At 35.7% G+C, this 16,129-nt stretch overlaps 1 protein-coding gene across 2 annotated transcripts in view; it reads left to right on the top strand.

The window, feature by feature from the left end:
* LOC134529717 (ATP-dependent helicase brm-like) overlaps positions 1-16,129 on the top strand; it is a 127,073-nt gene that overhangs the window by 94,229 nt on the left and 16,715 nt on the right. For both annotated transcript variants that reach the window (XM_063364090.1, XM_063364089.1), the window contains exon 25: positions 11,379-11,586. In XM_063364090.1, coding sequence (XP_063220160.1) covers positions 11,379-11,586 — 208 coding nt within the window. The remainder of the gene's footprint in view (positions 1-11,378; positions 11,587-16,129) is intronic.

Below are 16,129 nucleotides of genomic sequence, written 5' to 3'. Positions count from 1 at the left end.
ATAAAATTTGACTGAGAAGTCACAGGTTCAACCAGCATTTTTTGCAAGTTGGAAATGTAGTGTATGTTGTTTTGGCTTACTCCCGTTTCCCCATCTCATTTAGTCAGCGCTCCATTCTCATGTCATCACCCCTCATTGTCGCTCATGACCTGCGTGTGGACGAGATATTAGCGGTCATTCATTTATCCTCATACCATTGCTTCTTTATGTTGTCCTTACTATACAGTTGTCATAAACTCAATTTAAATAGTGACTAGATGTGTCAGGTGATTGTTAAAAAAAAATTGGATTGACTATGCTTAGAAAAGAGAAAATTTTTGTGAGATGCAGGTAAAAGTTAAAACAAAAAAAAAGTTATTCTGAAATCAAAGTTTTATTTTTCTTTTTAAATTGTTGTTGAATAACGGTGGAGCATCTACACACAACCTCCTTCACATGGAGTTGTGGGGTAGCTTGAGAAAAAAGCTTCTAGTCTTCTAGTCTTCTCAACTCTAGGCTGCATTCGCTCAATGAATGGTAAACTGCTATTAAATTATTATATCTGACTGGATAAGTTTGAATGTAACGACTAGTGAAACAGGAACAACACTACTACATCATGAGTAGGGATGGTGATTTTTCGTTTTCGCGAAATAGATGCGAAAATATGCTAAATTATATTTTTTCCGCTATAAAATGCGAAATCTAGACTATTCCGAGATAAATGCGAATCAAGGTAAAAAACGTAGATTCGTCTTCACTCTACACAATTTATTTACAGATTGTATTTCGTTTCAGTTCAGTATCAAAATAAACCATCATTTTATGACGTATTCAGCACAAGTATCTTATTGTCACGTCATTCACAACACTATTGTTCGTAAATATTGAATGAAAAATGGCCATCCGTGCCTCGCGATTGTAACAAAGCAAAGAACAACTAGCTGGAAGAGTGTCCGTCATCTTGCAGAGTACAAGTTTTTAGGCCACCATATTGCGACATCTCTGCTTCGCCACGCTAACAATTCCCATTTTCTGGCTGTATTTCACGTGAAAGCCGTGTTCTTGTGTAGTCTGTGGAAGGTGGTGTGTTTACAAATAAGTGCATACTCGTGAATGTGTTGTATACTGTTATTTCTCGTGGTAAAAATGGGACGAAACGTAATTTCCATTCGCGATCACATAAATGAATACAAAAGTGAACAGTTCTACGAAAATGATACAAATATTTTAATGCTTAATTTATGTAATCGCCGTCTGGAGTGGAAAAAAAAAAGATGTACTTGAAAAGCACATTAACTCTGAGGGACATCAGGCTGCAAAAAAAAAAAAGATTCACCGAGAAATCGGATGAAGAAAAAAAGTCGGTAAAATGGCAAGCAACGGTTTCTGGCATGATCGAAAACCAAAAGAAGGCGAAAATTGAAAAAACGAAAAAAAAATATATATTGAAAAAACGAGTTTCAATAACATTATTTGTGCACTCTACATCAACTATGGCCATGAACACGGCTAAAATATATTTATTGTAATTTTAAGTATTCAATTTATTGCACTCATAAGTAGGGCCACGATTTTTTCGCACAAGCGAAATAACGCGAAATAAAACGATATTGAGAGTTAACACCACCGAAACGCGAAAAATAGAATACGTACCATATAAACACGAAATGCATTACAATAACATCGTTAGATGCCAAATTTTTGTTTACGACGTTTCTTGGATCAATTATCTTTGTAGGCGTTTCAAACACACTTCTCCAATATACAAATATAACAGAAGATTTTAATATTTCATAGTTTTTTCACGGATAATAATCTTCCTAGTTTTAGGTTATATCAAACATTGAAAATATTTGGTTATATACGCACGTTAGAAAAACAGTGCCGCCATTATGCGAAGATTGTGAACAGACACCGTTAGCCAACACGCAAAGCGCAAATACAATTGTATTGAGCTTAATAATTTTCCGCGTGTGTTTCATAACGTAATTTAAAAGCTGGGAAAAAATTTGTCGTTTTTTGACTAAGTAAATGTACTGCAGCACCCGAAGCTTTAAAATCTTTATGACGTGCAGCGCATCGCCAGTGTAAAGAGAAAAAAAAATATTAATGTTTCGTGTATTGGCACGATTGCATTAAACATTATTTTTGTAAAAAAAAAAAAGTGGTTTACAACGTCCGTGACTATACTTTTGCCGTGCTGAAATTTAGATTTAGGGCGCGGTTACACGGGAGTCTGAACTACTTCAGGTGAACATGTTCAGCTGTTGAGTGCGGTTACACACAGTCTGAACATGTTTCGTTCGAGGCCATTTCTCATTTAACTTAAACAGGTTGGCAAAGTAGTTCAGATCGACATATCTTCTACATTAGCCTCTGATTGGCTGGTTAGAATATAAACAGTCTTTTGCAGAAATTCTAGATGGAAAGTGTTTCTGGCACAAGTTCGAGTAATATTTTACCGAATGCAACAAAAAAACCAACAGATAATTATACATATTTTTTAATTTATCCTGACCTTAATTTTCTTAAAACTGAGATAGGTACTCTCGCTCAAAAAATAATAAAAAATAAGTTTAAAAATTTTACTGTGCATGTTTGAATTCCCGATTTGTAAAAAAATATTGAGTAATATGTAAACACATTTCATTTCTGCTGATAATGCTGTATAAACAAGTGAGAAAATCCCGCGTTTTCTGGATGCAATTAAAAAATAGAGATCAACAACACAGTCATTCGTTGACAGTAGACAATCGGTTTTAGAGCTAAACACACTTTTCAGCAACTACCGTGTAACCGCACACTTTCGCGTTTGTAAACGTGTTTACTTAAACATGTTCACCTGAAGTAGTTCAGGGTCCCGTGTAACCGCGCCCTTAGAGTTATATTTTCATTACATTTTACAACATTTTACGTTCGTTAAGTTTTCGTGGATTTTTTTCTCTGTGTTCCTGTTTTAGGAAGATGTAGCAACATCGTGTAACAAACAAAAAAAATGCCTAAAAATAAACCAACAGTGGCTGCACGTGCAGCAGAATTTTCAAAAGAAGGGTTTTATGTGAGTGACGGTAAAATACTGATGTGTAAATTTTGCGACTGTCGTTTAGAGTTTGAAAGGAAAGATACACTAAACAAACACACTCAGTCCGAGAGACACAAAAATGGGAAGCAAAGGCAACAAACTTCAAAACGGCAGCTTTCAATTTATGAGGCAGAGCCAGTGCTAAAACGAGCCAAGCAACAAAAAGATGAATTTGTACTGGAAACAGTTGAAGCATTTATTGCTGCTGGAATTCCTGTTGAGAAACTGGACAGCTGCAAACTTAGGGAATGGCTAGCAAAACATGTCGGTGGTGCTGGTGATATACCTAGTGCAGACTGGGTAAGAAAAAAATATATTCCTCTTTTAAGGGAAAAGAAAGAGGCAGAGATCAGAGAAAAAGTGGCAGACCAGAAAGTTGTAATTATGGCAGATGAAATCACAGATAAAGCAAATAACTGTGTGTTCAATATTCTTTTCCAGATATTGCAACCAGGGGCAGAACATAGCATTTTACTTGGAGCATCATGTGTACTTGAAGCTGCAAATGCTGTCAGCTGCTCGAAAGCTGTGATTGACATATGCACCAAGTATGAAATCAAAGAAGAAAACATAGTTGCATATGTAACTGACGGTGCTAGATATATGACCAGATCTGCAAGCACTTTGAAAGGTATATTTGGTGAACATGTGTACCACGTGCAGTGCTGGGCACATAAAATCAATCTGGTAGGGCAGATCTGGCAGAACAGTTTGGAGGATTTAAACCTGTTTGTGATCAAGGTAAAAAATGCTTTTTTGAACACACGAAAGAGACGGCATGCTTACCTCAACTTTTTGAGGGACAAGAATGGAGAAGATAATGCGAAGATGTTTCCACTGCCCATTGTGACACGATGGAACACGTGGTTTCATGCTGTTTTCTACCTGGCTGACCACCTGCATAACATTGTTAGCTTCTTCGAACAACTGAGTGAAGAAAATAATGCTGGTGTGAAATTCATAAAGGGACTGCAAGAAACTGAGATACAAGCCCTGGAAGCTCAGTGTGTGTTTGTCACTGAAAATTGTGCCTGCTTTGTTGACACAATAAACTTCTTGGAGGGATCCTCCTACCCACCTCCTCTATTCAAAGCTTCAGAAGCTTCAAATTTCATTGGAAGTTCTAACAAAAGGAATTTTTTCAGAGAGTGTTGAAAAGTTACTGAGCAAAATGAAAAGTGTTCAGTCTGCAGCCTTGAAAGAACTGTTCAAACAGACATCACAGCTTAGCTTACTAAAGCTACATGATTTGGTCTCAAGTGATCCTTCTCATGCACTTTTTCGTGATATTGATGCCCTGCTCAACCCCAAAAATATTGGGAATGTGAGTATAGAAGGCAAAAACTTCTCCAAAATGGTTGATTCTCTACCGTTCCTACAAAATGTGCCAAGAACTGCAGTGGCAGCAGGTTATATGTCCCTTCAAAAGCTTGTAAACATTGAACTACAAAAACCACACACAGACAATGTAGACATAGTGAACCTCATGTGTCAACTAAAATGTGACTTTCCTGAATTTGCTGCAGCTGCACTAAAATTAATGTGGATACCAACATCAAATGTTGACACTGAAAGGTCATTTTCTAAATATTCTGTAATTGTCAGTGACCGGAGAAGATCTCTTTTGCCTGAGAATGCAGAACTTTTAACTATGGTCGCTTTCTCATGATTTGTGAATAATGATAACCAATATAAAATACTGCCACCTATATATAAATGTGCCTTTACCAAATATGAGAAGAACAATGTCAAAATTATGTCCTAAGTTATGTTTATCGTGTTTTTATACTTGCTTTTATACACAATCTACACCGTTAGTATTTATTTACTTTGAACAATGTTTTAATTAACTTTAAGCAAAAATTGTAAATATTAAAATAAGGGATTATAATTACATTTAATATCACTGTCCTTAAATCTTCGAAATAAATCATAAAGACAATACAAAAGAAATTTGAATTTTTATGACGATAAAGACGAAATCTCAAAATCTTTAGGACGAAATTTCCCAAAAAATAAAACCGTAAAATCTTGGCTCTACTCATAAGTGCTAAAAAGTTGTTTGGAAACCTGCCAAGATAGGCTATCTTTGTAGTTGTGCTAGATCTTTATTTTTGTGGTTGTTAATAATTAATATGTGTATTATTTAATGCTTTTTAAAAATATACTTTTCTTCGGTAATGTAAAATGAGAGAATTGGCTAAATCTTGTTTTTAAAAATGCTACAAAATGCTAAATTTCAAATTCAAAATGCTAAATGTTATTATTTTAAATGCTATAAATCACCATCTCTAATCATGAGAAATGTTAGAAAATAGGGTTATCAAAGGTTCTTCTCACATTGTTACTTAAAATTAAAAAAAAAAATAAAATCCCCATTTCCAGCTTTAAAAAATGAGCACAGATTAAACTAGCAAATGAAAAACTAGTCACTAAATGCATTTTGTACTTTGGACCATACAGGTGATTTGTAGTATCCACTTGAACCAACTACAGTAGAATCCCGCTGGAACGACCCCTCACGGTTCCCGAAAAAACGGCCGTACTTACGGAAGGGTCGTTCCAGAGAATTTGGGCAATTTTTGGCCTATACCCCCCCCCCCCCCCCCCCCAACCGCCCCGGCCGTTTCACGGAAAGAACCGTCCTTTATTTGGGCAGCTTTAAAATAACATTGTGCTAACGTTATGTAACGTAGGTAGTTTATTTTTTATCCATTTATTTCCCCCCCCCCCCCCCCCCTTCCCTCTCTTTCGGTGTCACCATTCGTCCCGCCGCGCCGGATGCCTGCCAGACACAACTCTCGGCGCCAGGCGAGCTAACGGGCGGCGGACATAATAACCAACCGACGTGAGAAGGGAAGCGGACGTCAGAGTATTTTCCCTGGGTTTTAAAAGTGTAACAGCTGAGGTTGTTATAAATAAGGGTCGGGCCAAAAAGCTATTTTACATGGTACGTAACTGGGTGGTATGAAATATAGAGCGGCCGAAACACAAAAATGGGCCGAAGCGATGGCAACGTTTTTTTTACAGCTTCAGATAATGATAAACAAAAAATATATTTAAGCTATATTCAAGATAACCCGAAAAATTTAATTCCAAATACACTTTTAGTTCAATAAACTATGCTTGTAAGCAGTGGAGCAGTGTATACATATATGTAACAATAACAACAAAGAACAATTGAGAAAAAAAAACTCACCAGATTACAGTATTATCCAACATGATATATGCGGCAGCTGTTAATTAATTTTTTTTAAGCATTTTTGTTCTTCAAAGTCACACATGTTAGACACGTCGACGAGACGTAAAACAAAAAAAAAAACATTAACGAACATAAAAAAAATAAATACACAACACCTAACACTTTATTTATTGCCTTACTTTTTAAAAAAGTCCTTTATCGTTGCCTGCTTTTTTTTTTCAAGATGGCATTTTCCGCAAACTCTTTCAACTGCGTTAAGCAGGACCACACAGCATCACTCGCACCATGCCGCCTCAGAAGATATTCATAGACATCCCCAGCTTTGAGGACGTCTCTCGTCGTCGGCACAACTTCTGGCTCTTCTGCTTCTCCCTCCCCCTCCTCCTCCTCCTCCTCTTCATCGCTCGGCTCCTGCCCCTTGACGTCATCGGAATCATCATCTTGTGTACCCCAAACTGCAACGTTGTCATCCGCTGTCACGAACTCTGCAAACGTGCAGTCTGGGGCCAACGATTCGTCGTCGCATGGCAGAGTGAAAATCTGATGCTGCGGCTTCGTCGAGGGGCCCGGCTGGGGCTCGGCGTCCACTGTGGGTGGGTCGTCAGGGTCGTCAGGGTTTTCAGGGTTGGTGGCAGCGAGAGGCACATTTTCGACTGGTGTGACGAAGTTGGCGTGTCGGAAACAGTTGGCGATTACTTCTGGTTTCAATGCCCTCCAGCTGGTAACAATCGCTTCCGTTGCCCTATACACGTCCCACTTCTTCATCTCTTTCCCGATGTTATGCTGCAACACCATGCTCCGCACAAGCATTTCCCGGTACTTCAGCTTCACCTGCTGGATTATCCCCTGGTCCAGAGGCTGAAGCACGCTGGTGGTGATCTTAGGCAAGAACACCAGCTCAATATTTCTGAGGTTATCGAGCGGAGGATGCACAGGGCAATTGTTGACGAACAGGACAACTTTCCTATTCATCACACCCATTTTCACATCAAAGCTGCGAAGCCACTTCGTGAAAACTGCTGCATTCATCCACGCTTTTTTGTTGAAGTCGTCGTCGCAATGAAGAATGTTCCCCTTGAAACCTCTCGGTTTTTTTGACTTTCCTATTACTAGGGGCTTCATTTTGTCGCTGCCGTCCATGTTGCAGCAAAGGAGGACTGTGAGGCGCTCCTTGCTCCTCTTCGCACCCTTGCATACGTCCCCTTTCATCGCAAGAGTACGGTCTGGCAAGAGGTTATAAAACATCCCCAGCTTGTCTGCGTTGTAAACGTCTCGAGGCTGGTATCGGCTGAGGATGTTTTGAAGCAAGGGCAACCACTCACTTACAGACTTCGGATCAACCGACACACTTTCGCCGACTATCTTGTGGCTGGATATTCCATGCCGAGCCTTGAAACGATTCAGCCACCCGACTGAACGCTTGAAGTCTGTCAAACCTAATTTCAAAGCAAGTTTGTCCGCCTTTGCCAACATCATTGGCCCACTCACAGGCAAATTTTGAGCTCTCAGCTCACCAAACCACTCCAACATAGCTTCGTCAAGTTTTCGTACGTCGCGCCCCTCAAATTTTTCAGTTGCACATTGCGGCCTTGCTTCTGTACTGCATTCACAATTTCTTCTCTCTGTTTGAGAATCGTGAAGAGAGTAGACTTCGGAATGTTGTATTGCTGCGCTATCTTAGTCTTGGAAATTGTTTTCTTATCCACTTGCTGGATGATCTCATATTTTTTCATTAGCGTTAAGTGTATTTCGCTTGGCACTCATTTTCACAAATGCGAAACGAAAATCCTAAAAAAAAAAAATCAAAATCTGTGTAAAACTGCGTGTGTCGTCAACGATCGTTCATAGAACCAAGCCAATAATTTTACCAAATCAAAATCCAAAAACAAATGTGTGTGTCATCAACAATATACAAAATTCACAAAATCAAACCACTAACCAAATCGGCGTCCAAGAAACAAAGCGTAATAAGTCGTCAACAATAATAAAAACCAAGAAATATCCGAATCAACAAGCAAAAGAAGCGTATCCACCAGCGAGCAAGATCACACTAACAAGCCACAAGACAAAGACACGGGATCGAGACGGCAACAGAAATGCGCATGCGCACCACTGTTTACCGTTATCGCTAGGGTGGCCAGTCTGGACTCTGGAGGGGTGGTATCTATTTTTAGCCATGCGTGCGCCTGCCAACAGTACAGCGCTCGCCAAGAAAAACTTGACGCGCAGCGCCGTACATAGTGTGTAGCGCACTTGTTTTTCATCCGATTTTACTCATTTTTTATCGAATTTTTTCACGTTTCCTCGAAAACTGGTCGTTCTTACGGAATGGTCGTTCCAGAGGGGGGTCGTTCGGGAGGGATTCTACTGTATGCACTTACAGTTGTGTAGATACTCCATGCAGTATATCTGCAAGCTTAGAATCTGCTAAATCTTGCAAAAAAAAAAGCAGTGAATACCACTATTTACAATGTCCATGCGAGAGCTAAGAAACATTAAGCATTTAAATGTTGCCCTTGTTAAATACCAGTTCCAATAGTCACAAGCATGCAGAAATTCTGCAGTGTGTACATTAAAGCTTTGACACAAACATGATTAACATAAATTTTTAAAAGCATTTGTGGTGACAAGAAGGTTAAGTCTATCTATTCACTTAAATATAATATGAATAAATTTTAAGTATCACCTCGCTTAGACTTATTTGTAATTATATTATTTAAAGTTATTTGTTGTTATTACTCTCGTCAGACAAACTGAAGCATATCATAACTATAGGGCATGCGTGTGGGTGTGTTTGTGTGTGTGTATAGTTATTAGAGTGGGATTTTACAAAAGGAAAATAGCCAGAAAATAAATACATAATGATAAATAGGTCAGAAAGGATGTGAACTAAGTGAACTAAGTGAAACATTTCAATTAATACCAGCATCAGATTAAAATAGTGTTTGGTCAAATTATGCTGGTAAGTGATATGGTGGAATTCATATTTGGAAACTTATTTGGCAAACAAGCATTACTTTATGAAGGAGTGTTTGTTCAGTGTTTGTGCTTTAGAGAGAAATTCATAATTTTTAAACAAGTGTTTCTTGATAAATATTACCTATGTTTGCCCCATAAAGAAAGATATGCAGGCATGATGCAGTGCAATAGTGATAACCTTGTAAATTAGTAAGTCATTGTGACAAACATATTAGGTTTTAGCCAATACAAACTTATTGCACGTACTTTGTAGTAAGTAAATTGTAAGCAAACATTGTCCCTTTAATGGAAAAATCCCCTTTAATATAGTATTTTAACTAGTATAATAACCATTATATTTATTTGACACAGTAGAGTATTCAGTAGGGCGTAGATGCTTGCGTGGTGTGGGTTCTGGTCTCATACCAAATTCTCATTTTTTATAGTGAAATTTCTTTACAGCCGGTAGGGTAAGTTAAGGCGATGATTTCATCACGACGTAACGTAAAGTAATATAACGAAAAAATGTGTAATGCTCAGAGCTTTACATAAAGGCTAACAATTTGGAAAAGAGTGATTTAACTGCAATGCTATTTGGTGCCATGTTTATTCTACTATGTGGTGACACTGATAAATTGGCTGTAGCGAGGCCTTGTGGCTGTGGATTATACATGTTGTTCTGAAGCCTCTTAACACTAATAGAAACTGAATATTCAGTTTTATATAAATTTGTAAACACATAACTTACACATAACCTGTAATTGTACATTATCACTGAAGCCACTTGAATCTCAAAGTTATGTGGCATATTGTAGCTATCAAGTTACCTGCCGAAAACACAAATGGCAGCAGCAGTTATAGCCGTTAGTTAGCTGACGTAGTACTGCAAACAGTCTGTCAAGTTTCACTTCTCACATACGTGGTGGCAACACACTCATTAGTTTTTATTCTATTATTATTTCATTTGTTAGTAATATTAATACAGTTTTTAATATTTTAATTCTGATGGAAAAAAATCATTTGAAAAAGGAAATAATAGTAATTTTTGATTTTGGTTAATGGAACTGTACATTTTAAAAACTGTTTATAGCAAAACCTTTGACTAGTGAATATTATGGATAATTTTACTGGGCAAAGTATATATATCATTTTTTAAAGAAACTTTAGTACTAATAGATAGGTAATGCTAGGCTTGGAAAATATCTTATTATTTGTCATTAATTAATTTCTCAAAAAATTCATCATTTTGGTCATAATGTTATGTATTGTTTACTTTGTTTAAATAATAATTATATAATAATAATAATAATAATAATGATGGCTTAACAAAATCACAAAAAAAAAATTCAGTCTGGAGTCAAATATGTTTTAGCATTTTACTTGTTGACATTAATGAAGATTTTTGTAAAATACTGGTTTATAAATATTCTCAAAATTATCCCATGGATTGTAAAACCTTTAATAAATCAATAAAAACAACAAAATTTGCCACCTTTGGCTGGCCGGAACAACAGGTCTGTCCCTCAGGTAGGGCAGCTGGCTCCTATGAGTGTCAGCCCCATTCCAGCCATGTTGACCCTGCCTCAGGTGGGAAACCACATGTAGATTTTCATTTTTTTCATTCCTGGGAAAGCCCATTTCTGTGTCTATTCCATTATCTTGAAAACAAAATGTGTTTCATGCCCTACAAACATCCTACTTATAACATGAATAATTCTTAAGTCAACTAGTCTGTACCTGATCGAGAATAACCTAAATGGAAAAATAAACACGTTTATTCACTGAATTTTTTAGAACCAAGTAATATAGCTATTTTGAGACTTTTGCATCTATAAATTCATAATAGTAATCCTTGCCTGGGCAAGTTTTTCTTGATAAAGCAATACTTTAAGGTGGGTAGATAGTAATACTTATTTCATTGAAAACAGTGCTTAAGTATCTTTACAGGCAACACTTTTTTTTGAAGAAATGCTTGTTTGACAACTATGGATTTCACCCTTAGACTTATGTAATTTGATGAAAATTGAACTTTGTCAAAATAGCAACAATTTAACTAAAAAATTGACAGTTTATATATAAATGTAAGTAAAGTTAGAACAAAGCACTGCCAATAAAATGACACAGTTGTGCACTTGGTAATGTGTTTTGTTTTAGTACAACACCGTTGATGATCTGGAGAGGGACTTCATGCAGATGTGCCGCAACGCCCAGAAGTACAACAAGGAAACATCATTGATTCATCAGGACTCGATCCAGTTGAAGCAAGTGTTTGTGAGCAGCCGGGCCGAGCAGGAGCAGGAGTTGGCAGCATGCCAGGACGCTGAGCCCGAGATTGATGAGGAAGAGATGGACGACTGTCAAGGTGGTGTTGTGTACACATTCGCATGCGGTTTGTACTGGGTCAAGCCTAATGTTGGTTACACTTCACTTCCTGATACATCATTTGCCATGGCAGTTAGTCTTGCGTTTGGGCACTCGTACTGCCATAATAATAACTTAAATTTTATTGTCATCCCTTAGGCCTTAGGTGATTGTGGTTAGAGCCTATATTACTGATTAATACGTATTGATACTGTTGATACCAGTGCTAATATTTCCTTGGATCTGAAACAAGTATTACCTACATAATACAGTAAATCCCTATTAAGAAAATCCCCGAGGTACTTCAGAATGTAGTATTAAAACAGTGAAATTTTATTAATAGGGTTAAATTATATTTATTTATAGGTCTACTGCTAATTTTTTCAAACTCATTATGCAGGAATTTTTCTTAAGTGGGTTTTACTATATGGTGTATTTTTCAGAAAATTAACTCATATTTTAATCTTGTAGGTTACTTATTACACATGCAGCATAAATAATTGTTTTAATTTTAAAATGTGCATGCATATTTTAATAACTAATAAAGTTTCTTGATATCAACACCCACAACCACTCTTTGCCATTCTAGGGAGCCAACGAAGTCAGCTTTCCAGCACACACATCAACTTAAACACATAACTATTTTTTTTATGACTTTATTATAGTAATAATATTGTAAAAGTAAAAAAATATCTGACTTAGTACTTAATGATGTATCGTTTACATAATTTTTGATGTCGTTAAATGATTTTGAAGAATTAAATTTCTTAAAATATTTTTAGATTATAGGCTTGGTTAAAATTTTGCATTGTTCTGATCAAAAATAAAATAATGCATAAGACATATAAAAAAATTATATTTCTTATTTAAAAATTTTTAAATTTAAGTAATACATTTATCCTAACAAATTATATAACAACAGATAGAGAAAAAATAAGGACTCTTGTAGTTTTTGATTTATAAATTCCAAACAGAAAATGTTTAGTGTTAATTTTCATGTTGTATCAAAAATTTTTCATCTAAGAGAATCAATAGAAAATATATGGTGATAGATGTAACTTAAATATACTCTATCATATGAATTATATATATGTATTTCTAGTAATCCCTAAATAAGATGGAGTGTAATGAGTGTCGCACCTCGCGCCGGCCCTGAGAGCTTAAACTGCCACAGTATGCTACACTCTGCTACGCTTGGGCTGCTCTAGTGAGCCAACTTGTAACAAAAACTCTTTATAAATATATTTTCTTAAAGATGAAAGAATATGCAAAAACATTTGTGAAGAAAAGTTTTGCATTGGGCTCTTCAGTTTTGTGTAAATCGTATTTTTGTCTGGGTGCCAGAGATGAAAAAACTATTTCATAACTTCAATAAATTTAAATCTTAGCTTTAATGTTAACACTCAAAATTTTTTTCAACATTATGTGTACAATAGTGTTTCTAGATTATTTTGGTGATTTTAGGGAAAATCTACGTTAAAAACTACATAATGGGAAGCATTTTAATGAACTGCTGTAATTTGTTGTCATCTAGGACTTAACTGTACGATTTCTGTGATGCGCACAAGGTCTACAGGGGTAAACTTTCGGTATATTGTTAAGCATATAGTCAGCTCTACCACTGAGCAAAAATTCAGCTTTGGACAAATGTTTCACATGATTGTGCCTTTTCATGTCTTAGTTTCCTGGATTAAAAGGGCTGGACAAGCTTAGTTGAAAGACTACATGTTCTGCATCTAAACTGCATTACTTATACCTGTTTTGATCAGGTTTTTTTTCTTCTGCCTTTGAAATGTTGTCTTGAGTGGCAGATGACACAAGATAACACTTCGGAATTTCCTATCGAAGGAGCCTTCTCTCTTCCTCTCCACTCTTTGTTCCTGCTCACCCACCTAGACATGCCAACGCCCCCTCTCCCCCCTCACTATTTACTACTGTTTATACATTTACTTTCCCAACAACATCTTTTATGCTGCAGCAATCAAACTTTTTTTATAACTGTGCTTGCCTTTTTAGCATATTCCTTGTAAATAACACCATTATCAATATTTCTGGTCTGTAATGTTAATTGCTCCACATAAAAAATCCAAAAATATGGTTAGTGCAAGGCAACGAGCTGACAAGTTAAAAAATGTGAGGTTTTTTGAAGTTATACTTCTTTAGGTGCGTTATGAAAAAATGATGAGAGTGAAATTTTAAGATGAGCGCGCATCACTGTAACACAAAATTAACAGGTTGAAGCTGCCCGCTAAACCGCTCATTAAGTCTCGAAAAAAAGCTACCATCAAAATAGAAATAGAACCTCTATTAGTCGCGCATGTTGGCACGCTCGTCGCCTCTGATCACTGTTTTCATATTTATAATATTTATCCACATGTTTCTAGTTTCGACATTCACAACACTTTTTTGTTTCATACAAGTGCGAATTATATATGTGCTATTAAATTATATTCAGTAGTGATTTAAATGGAATATTTTGATTAATATTATTTACTATTTGTAAATATTAGTAAAAAAATTGTGCTTATATACTTTTTCAAGTGCTCCAATATAATTGAGGTTAACTATCTGTATGTATTATTTATTGATAAAAATTAAAATATTATTTCATATAATTAATACTAAATATTATTAAATTATTAATGTTAAATATTTATTATTGGTTATTTAATATTTACAAAATAAAGAAATAAATTTAATAAAAAATTTGTGATAAAAATTAAAATTGAACATCAAATTAAAAAATTAATTTTTAATATTTATTATTAAATTGACTAAATAATAAATATTTATAAAAATAAAAAAACAAATTTAATGAACACTTTTTGATAAAAATGAAAAGTGAATATTAAATTTAAAAAATAATAAATATTTAAAAAATGAATACATTTAAATTATTTTTGAATTTATTATTAAATTTATTTTCTTTTAAAATATTAAATAATCAATAATAAATATTTAAAATTAAGAATCTTATAATATTTAGTACAAATTATGTCATATTTATTATTCTCTAAATTTTATTTATTTAATTTTTCAAATTTAAACTGAACTTTATTGACTGTGCTGACTATCTTTTTCCAGCCCTTTTATTATTTTATTGTAATTAATTATTTGCATGCAATTAAAAACTATTTTTTAATGATGCCAAAGAAGTATAACTTCTCACATGCGTACATATGTACACGCACCCATTTTTTTTATACAGCCGATGCCATTACACTAATGTGAAAATTCTGCAACTGCCGAGTTATGTTTGAAAGAAAAGATTAAATTGCAAAGCACATAAAAAATAACAAACATGTGAACACCAAGAAAAATTATTCTATTGGTAATGATGTTATACAATGACCCCTCTGCATCTGTATCCAGGAATTTAAATAAGTGTTTCACCCCAAAGAAGTCGGAACATGTTATTTTACTTATGAAAACTATTCCCAAACTCCATCATTTTGAGTAGAGCTGTGCCAATCTACAAATTTTGCCGATACACCGATCTACCGATATGCCAATATTAATTTTTAATATCGGCCAATCCCGGACCGATACAATATAAAAAAAATTTAATATTTGTGTGTACTTATTTTTACATTTTTGTGACATTTTTGTGAATGTTTCAATAGCTAAAATTTTTATTATTATAAAAATGATATACATACATACCTCCAACCTTCAATTTTTACTTACACCTGTATCAAAATGAAATGAAAATGTAAAATATAACAGGAGTTGCAAATTTGTTGTGTGATTAATGTCTGTTTCCCCCCCCCCCCCCCCCTCCATTAGGCAAATGAATGCTTACAACTTACCTCTTGATCTCAGGGCCGCCGAGAGGGGGGGGGGGGGGGGGGCAAAAGGGGCAAATGCCCAGGGGCCCGGTAGCCTTAGGGGCCCGAGCGCCCGGCTGGGAAGTGGATAATAAATGGCTGGAAAAACATTTTTCCCCTGCTGTTAAATCATCTTGTACAATATATATTTGTTTTTGTGTGTTCCTAAAAATACAGTCGATAACCAATAACATACGTAGTATCAGAAATGGGAACGCCAGGTATGAGCACAATAGGTTTGCTTGGTCCCGTACATCCCTCCACTTGGAGTCAATTTCATTTAGACTCCCCCTTCTGAAGTAAAGAATGCGGTGATGGGCCCTGGCTGGAGGGGGTGTCATGGAGATATCTGATGAAATGAAACATCTCAAATCAATTCATGTTTAAAATATCGGTCCAAACCAGTTGAAACCAATCCAGCTTTTAAACACACTACGGAGATTAAAATTGGATAGTTTATTTCCAACATGTGTATCGCTGTTCGAGTGTTCTGCACAATTACTGTGACAGTTGCCGAAGCCGAAAGGTCCTTCAGAAAAATGAAGGAAATAAAAAATGTACATCGCTGAACCATGTCTCAGGAAAGGATTAGTGGGTTCACCTTGCTTGCCTTAGAGCCTGATCTCGCTCGGTCATTGAACCACGACGATGTAATTAACAATTTTGCTTTGAAAAAGGCACGGAAAACAGATTTGTTGTGATTACTTCTGAACTAGT

The sequence above is a fragment of the Bacillus rossius genome, chromosome 2 (genome assembly GCF_032445375.1).
Source record: "Bacillus rossius redtenbacheri isolate Brsri chromosome 2, Brsri_v3, whole genome shotgun sequence".
Classification (NCBI taxonomy): domain Eukaryota; kingdom Metazoa; phylum Arthropoda; class Insecta; order Phasmatodea; family Bacillidae; genus Bacillus; species Bacillus rossius.
This window is presented reverse-complemented; position numbering and strand designations above follow the sequence as displayed.